General features: G+C 34.9%; 1 protein-coding gene across 1 annotated transcript; it reads right to left on the reverse strand.

Moving 5' to 3' along the window:
- On the reverse strand, positions 1 to 7,037 carry LOC109014499 (mitochondrial import inner membrane translocase subunit TIM44-2-like). The gene is made up of 14 exons (XM_018996992.2): positions 6,693 to 7,037; positions 6,407 to 6,513; positions 5,434 to 5,517; positions 5,222 to 5,297; positions 4,818 to 4,862; positions 4,296 to 4,709; positions 4,116 to 4,184; positions 3,611 to 3,675; positions 3,422 to 3,490; positions 3,259 to 3,331; positions 2,885 to 2,989; positions 1,184 to 1,255; positions 995 to 1,057; positions 1 to 374 (listed from the first exon to the last, which is right to left on the reverse strand). Exons 1-14 carry the CDS (start codon positions 6,936 to 6,938, stop codon positions 243 to 245), a joined length of 1,620 nt encoding a protein of 539 aa, XP_018852537.1. The 5' UTR covers positions 6,939 to 7,037; the 3' UTR covers positions 1 to 242.
- Positions 7,038 to 7,382: the final 345 nt, after the last annotated feature.

The following is a 7,382-nucleotide window of genomic DNA, read 5'->3' on the forward strand; positions in this document are numbered from 1 at the left end:
GACTGACAAAAAACATCTCATTCAAATAAATGAATATTGTATTGTAATTTGTACCCGTTTTTCCTACCTTTATTTTGTCACAAGTAAATAGTAAAATATCTACTAAAATTTCCCTCATCTATGAAACAAAACACAATAGGGGGGGCGCAACTTATGCCCCAAAGAGAGGGCGGGAGGGACGGGATATAAAGCCAGTGAAGTTCCAATTGCACAACATTCCTCAACAAGGAGAAAAAGAGAAACTAGATGAGGGCCTGGACTCCAAATTGTTGGATTTCTCTCAACCTCCATATCGGGTAGAGCGCACCATCTCCGAGTTCTTCTGCATCCACTAGTTGCATTGCCCATGCATAGTATACAGTGTGGATTGTATCCTAGAAATACCAATAGATATGTCAGGGTTATAACATCGTTAAAATTTCTGATACGCATTGCAATGAGAGATACAAAGGCTAGGATGTTATATATTTTTTAAAACTTAAATAGTTTAGAGGTGCATCCATGCCATCAGATAAACACACCTCTTAGCTAACTTATCTATACTAACATTGTACAATTGTAGACCAGTGGGACTAGTGTCCAAGCACATTTGTACATGGTAATGAGGCTTTTAGACACGAAAAGCAAAGTCCGAGCACGTGGACATCTACCAGAACTCAACAGAGCCAAAACCATGATTTCTTAAATGGAGGTCCACTTCATTCATGTCAACTAATATGATCGCATAGGCTTAGTTTGTCTCTCGATTTTCCAGCTTATAAAACAATCTTGTAAAACCTAAACATTACAACCGTTTCTCAAAGGAAATTCCAGCTGAAGAATCAACATAAGCTCTAAGAAGAGATATAAGGTTCAAGTTGTTTTGGTGGTTGATGTTAGGAGTACATTTTACACTTCAGAGATAATAATAACAGTGGCAAGGAACAAATGAACATCCCACTAATAAATTTATGTTCTGGTGTCCGACATAATGCTTGAAAAAATAATCTTTTACCTGGCCCCCTTCTGTTATTGAACCATTTCTGTCACGTACACAATAGACCTGCTGTGTTTGGAACTGTGACAATTCCACAGGAGAGTATCATTGGTGTTAAACATTTTTCCACGAATTTTAGAGATGCTTGCCATCGAGTTGAAAGAAAAAAGAAATGCAAACCATTAAGATTTATTTGAAAGTGCATACCATTAAGATTATAATGGGAGAAGTTCCCATCATTTTTGTCTCTCTAACTTCAACATCTGAAATATGGAGAATCTGCAATAAGAAAAGCCATAAATTAGCCATCTAGTGTGTATGTTGAAATTGTTATCTCATCATACTTCAAAAAAATAACTAAATCATTGTCATAACTCCAATCAACATTTTGATTTCTAACAACGTCCATGTGTTTAATAAAAAGACTATTTTCCTTTAATTCATACGCAACTCACATAAAAGGAAGTTTTGCAATCCCTTGTGACATCTCATCCTCTTTAAAAAAAAAAAAAACCCTTACGATCAACCTTTCGTAGAAGATTTTATTCACGTGGTACTGTAGGTTATCTGATTGAAATGATTATGTATTTCACTGGACTAAAAATGGACGGCAGAACATGTTAACAAGTAATAGTAAGTAAGCTACCTTTTAAGTTCATAATGTATTCTCAAAAATAAAATAAATGAAAGCCCAACTTGATGGCTAGGATACAGAGGTAACAAGCCAACTATGAAGGGGAAGTAAAATGGAGTGAAAATTTAGAAGGGCTTAGTCCCCATTTGGTTTCACAGATGGTCTCAACCCATCTCATCTCAACATCCAAACACCATTCAAACACATACTTTTCAATTTCAAAATTTCAAGTTGTCAACTTTTTTATCTAATCATTACCTAATCATTACAACTTTCCCAAACTTCCAAACAAAACACAAAAACAATTCAATGTTTTCAAATCCCAAAACGAAAATAAAACTAAAAAATTATATTCTAACAATAGTTTAACTATATAATTACTTATAAAAAAAAATAGTTTAACTGTATAATATTTTTATTTAATTTTTCCTCTTTCATTTTCCAAAACCCCATAAAACATCTTAACTCAAACCATTTCACTACTATTCACAAGCTATCTCACTACTGTTCACATATTTCTCATCTATGTAACCAAACGGTATCCAATCAAACTGTACAGTGACTAATATTATGAGAATGATGAGAAAGTACTATCTGTTTCTGTTTTAGTTTTCCTGTTTTCTAGAGTGTAGTAGGTATTTCCTTTGTATACTTCATGTGTACTTAGGCTATGCCTATTCGTGATAATAAAATTCTTATTAATTATAAAAAAAATATTATTGACAGAGATCCAAATCCGAGCAAGAGATTCACATGCATACAGTTTTTATATTATTGTTCCAAGATGTAATATGGGTTCACAAGGTTTAAATACATTTTATATCTCGTTCCCTCCAAAATTTCTCACTTCTCAGTTTTGTTAAAATATATGTCAGATGCTCATCATATGCATTAACATACTCATGAAAATGAAAGAGGAAGAGAGGAGGATGTGTCAAGACATTAGCCTAGTGTTTATATAATGGAATTATAGTTGTGTGGAAACACTTCTTCATTATTTTGATTTCATCGATAAAACTAACTTAGGTGCCGTTTGGATAGTGAATTGAGATAAAATGAATTGAGATGAAATTTAAAAGTTTAATAAAATATTGTTAGAATATTATTTTTTAATATTATTCTTGTTTTGGGATTTGAAAAAGTTAAATTGTTTATTATATTTTGTGTGGGAATTTGAGAAAGTTGTAATAATGAGATGAGATGAAACACTTCTTGTATCCAAATGGGACAGCTAAGAACAGTAAGCCTGACTTGGGCTGAGTGAACTTGTTTACCTTGTTATCAAAAAAGATGCCATTGCTTTGATAAGCCTTATGCTCAGCTTTACACCGTTCAATCACTTCAGGGCCACAATACTTCTTCAGAGTTTCAACATCTGCCTGTAAAGATAATCCAATTGTAACTCCATAGAGAATAGAAAGTCAAATGGTGATAACATGAGCCACATTTTCATATTGATGTCTTGCAAAAAAATGAAATAGAAAAGAAGAAATATTTTTTTTGGATACATCTTTTTTTTACAAGTAATCTTTTGGATAAGTACTTGAAACTCATTAAAAATCGAATGGGTACCAAGAACACAAGAAGAAATGAATACAACAAGAGGGGAACACCATTCCAGAGTTCTTCAAAAAGCTCAGCATCTCACCTTCATGTAAGCATGAAGTACAGGCCTGATTGCTTCCTGAACTTCTGTCACAAACTCCGGTAAAGAGAAAGATCTAATCCACACAAATATTATAGAAAGTCAAAAAAGTTGAATGCTGTTAACACGAATGATAAGACAAAAACCAATGGATACATGAACATACGGATCTCGTTGACGTATTTCCTTGACTGATATTGCAGCATCTGTTTCTTGAAAGATACTTTCATTGAGACTGACAAAAAGAAGACATCAAATTAGCACTCAGAATAAAAGTGAAATAACTCTTTTGAGAACCATATTTACAAAATATTATTGGAACAAGGGGAAAAAGTATCAAGGCTGAAAATCATACTCCTGAATTTTGTGAACAATAGGGTTATCACTTGTCTCCCATCTTTCCCTCATGTCTTCTGCAATCTGCCCATTCCAACCCACACAAAGTTTACAGCACACGTTTGTGTGGGAGTATTAACAAAATGGAAAAGTCAATTATAAAGAAAGCAAAACTGAATACCATGTCATTATTGGCTATCATTTACATCAATCAGTATTTACAATTCCGTAAATGTCAGAAGTCAATAAGGACATACTACTTCAAATTCCTTTCTGGTTATAATATTTTAACTAAATTTAAATACCAAGAAAGAAACAAACGGAACAAGAAAGCTAATAAATCATGTTTAGTTCCAATGCCATTCTCTTTTAAAACACATCTGATATGTCTTGCCACTAAGTGGCAGTTTGACATCTGTTTAAAACTTAAGAATGGGCATATGACGAGCCATTTCAAGATATAAAGCGACAGTAGAACAAGAAAACAAAGCAGAATGGTTTAGCATTATGAGACTGAAAATTACCTCATGACTCTTTGTGACAACAGGTTCACTGAACCCACTAATACGCCTGAATGCAGGGTGACCTCGAAGCTTGCAAAATAAAAAAGAACAGAAAAAAATCCATTTCAGATAAGAGACGACAAAACTTATCTAAAACTTATAGATGTTTGAAGTATAGTTAGCATCAAGGATAAAAATTACCTTCCCTTTGAATGCCTCCCACTTTTTATTCCATGGAGACTGCTTTACGGGTACAACAACGATGTCAGTTTTTGTACTTCTTTCACCTGTTGATGTGGAAGGAGTATGTTGCAGGTGCTTTTTCTTATTTGTTGTACCACTCAATTCATCTTTTACAATATCATATCCCTTCTTTGCTAAATCAGTGACCTTTGCTTCCTTCAATTTTTGGTAGGCCAAAGAAACCTTCTGGGAGGGAAGACTGGACTTAAATTTGCTGAACAAAGTTTCTGCAGTTCCACTAGCTGCAGCCTGCTCGTAATTCTCTTCCCCAGAGGAGGCCCTGTTTCCATCTTTCATATCAGCACCATGTTTAGCTGAAGTACTACTAAATTCAGAAGACTCTTCCTTCCCAACTCCAAACGTTCCTTTGACCTAATAAAATAGTACATGATATTAATAACTAATATATTGTCATCCATCATCAACACAAAGCATGTAGCAGTACGTCAACAATATGCTAAAAACAATTAGAAAGAAAACCTCCTCTGTTGCAGCTGAAATCTTCTCTTTCATGTTGGCAGAAACCTGAAAACAACAAAATTATCATGAATTATACTTCTCTAGTGTAGACGATGGATACTTAACAAGGGGCAATACATACATGGCAGCAACCAGGGAATGTGAAAATAACCTTTTTCAAATACGAGTGCCAAGGACACTTCACATTTTTCAAATAAAAAATCCTACAGCCTGCCCCACAAGCTAAACACATAACCTTTAAACATATTTGAACAGACTGCCAAGCACTCAAACAAACTCGCTAGAGATGGGAAACATGCAGTGCAAAGCATCCATCATATGTATTGTAAGGATCATCGCAAACATAAGTTGTTGTCTGTATTTTCACTTGTTTGGCAACGTAAGGGGAAATATTTAAACCAAACCTTTTTAGCTGTAGCTTCAGCCTCATTCCATACACCATCCACATGCTTGTAGAGTTGCTCAGTTGTCTGCTTCGTTCTGCATTCGCCATTTCACCATCTCAATCCCTCCATTGAGTGTCCACTAAGCCTTGACATACAACAGTATGTCTCAGCCTATTAATTGATAAAGCTACAATTAGATAGGACATTAGGAGGCTACTTTACAATATTACCTATTTTTCAGTTCTTCTTTGACCCCTTTCAGCTCTTCTGTTTTCTCCTTCAGATCCTTAAGTGACTGTTGAAATTCTGGATTTCTGCAACCAATAGAATGACAACTGAATTTTCCCATACTAAAGATCACAAACACATTTCAAAGAATACATGAAAAACAAACTGGCAATGTAAGAGAAGACTTGTTTTCTTCAGCTTCTAAGTGGGCAATGGGGACTTGAGCCATTGCCATCCAGAAACACAACAAAACATTATATATAAAAATTTGAAGTTTTCCCAACACTGAAAAGAAATAACATTGCAAGCATATGCCACCATTATTCGACCACTTAGTCCAACAAAAATCCTCCTCTCATGACCCCATAAGCTAAACTAAAAATCAACCTAGGCTGAGTCAGACGTCAGTTTTTTTTCTCAATTCATAAACAACCAAGTATCTAGACATCAAAGTTATAACTTTCTTTTTTCTGTTTCCAATATCAGGTCTCATGCTGCTGTCACTGTCAGCGAATCAAAGCCACCATATACAAATAAAGGGTTTTGTCACACAGCCTCCTACACCTCAGACCACACATGATTTAATTTTTTTTTATTTTATTCCTACTAAACTAATTGAATTCTTCTACTCATTCATCCCGACACCACATCCTTGCTAAGGGAAAAAAAATAAAAGGATAAAAAATCAAAGTAGGTGCGTGGTGTAAGGATGATGAGTAAAATTTTTGAAAAATAAATAAATGTATGTGTATAAACAACTAACTGTGTGTGTGGTGTACGTGTAAATGTATGTATCTATTCTGAAAAGCAAACTCTAAGACAAGTACAATTGTTGAACAAGAAGAAGCAACCAAAGGAAGACGCTGACAAAGTCCTCATCTTTTTATTAGCAAGGATAAGTCATAACAATACATCATTGCTGATCTATATTTGTAAAGGGAGCAAGCTGGAAAGCGAAAAAACAAACTAAAATACCTGGTAGCTTCGCCTTTCATTTTTTCTGAGAACTTGTTGAAAACACTAAAACGACGATTATCCAAAGTCCTATTCGTTGGAAGCAATCGCAAACTCGAACTTGAAGCCTGCCAGAGCAAAACTGAACAAATTTAGACTTAAATCGCTTAATAAAAAACCCCGACCCGTCAAAATTTGAAACGGAAGCAAACGAGTTTCTTCTTACGCCCAACTACAAATCAATGGATTCCCAGAATAATAATATAATCGAACCCCAAAGAATCAACAAACAATGCACAGAAGATACCTGAGTTGGACCACCAAAGAGCCTCATGTTATTGCAAAAATCAGAGGGTCTGTTACTGTTTGGGATAACCCAACAGGGCTCCCGCGAAAGACATGATCTTCCATGTGAAGCTGTGGAAGAGAGACTCGATTTTGCATGTGAAGCAGTGAAACTGGGCGAAGAGGCATAAGGGTTTTGGAAATAGTATCTCCTCCATTGATACGACAGTTTCAGCTTCGATTGGCGAATTCGTTCCCAATATGCCATCCTTTCTACTGCAAGATTTCAGAATGTTGCACCACACGCTATTAAATACGGTCCAGAGAGGAGAGAAATGGGTGTATGAAAAACCCTAACTGGGATGGAAGATTGGTGAACAAGGAATTTAGGGGGATTGGGCCGGTCATGCTAACCATAGATTACTGATGGGTCAAGGATTGGCAGATGCTAAGGGTTCAAAAGGCCCACTTATTGTCGAAACATTTTAGTTCTAAGATGGCCTTCGATCATTTAGATTTGAGCAATCATATTTTTCACCGTAAATTTTATCAAATTACTAAAAAAAAAAATCATATTTTTCATCTTCAATTTTATTAAATTACTTAAAATGTGTCATGTTAATATATATATATAACTGAAATTGATCAAATTTAAAAATTAAAATGAATAACGTCATATCTTCGTCGAAATATTTTGAGCCTGATACGGTAA

Source organism: Juglans regia, chromosome 2 (genome assembly GCF_001411555.2).
Source record: "Juglans regia cultivar Chandler chromosome 2, Walnut 2.0, whole genome shotgun sequence".
Classification (NCBI taxonomy): Eukaryota; Viridiplantae; Streptophyta; class Magnoliopsida; order Fagales; family Juglandaceae; genus Juglans; species Juglans regia.

Bases quoted from the DNA above. Each gene is read 5' to 3' on its own strand.
- LOC109014499 (XM_018996992.2), bottom strand. From the start codon at position 6,938: ATGGCATATTGGGAACGAATTCGCCAATCGAAGCTGAAACTGTCGTAT. The intron at 3,491-3,610 runs GTATGATTTTCA...TCTTTTTGTCAG, and splicing joins ATTGTTCACAAAATTCAGGA to TCTCAATGAAAGTATCTTTC. The intron at 2,990-3,258 runs GTGAGATGCTGA...TTATCTTTACAG, and splicing joins TACTTCATGCTTACATGAAG to GCAGATGTTGAAACTCTGAA.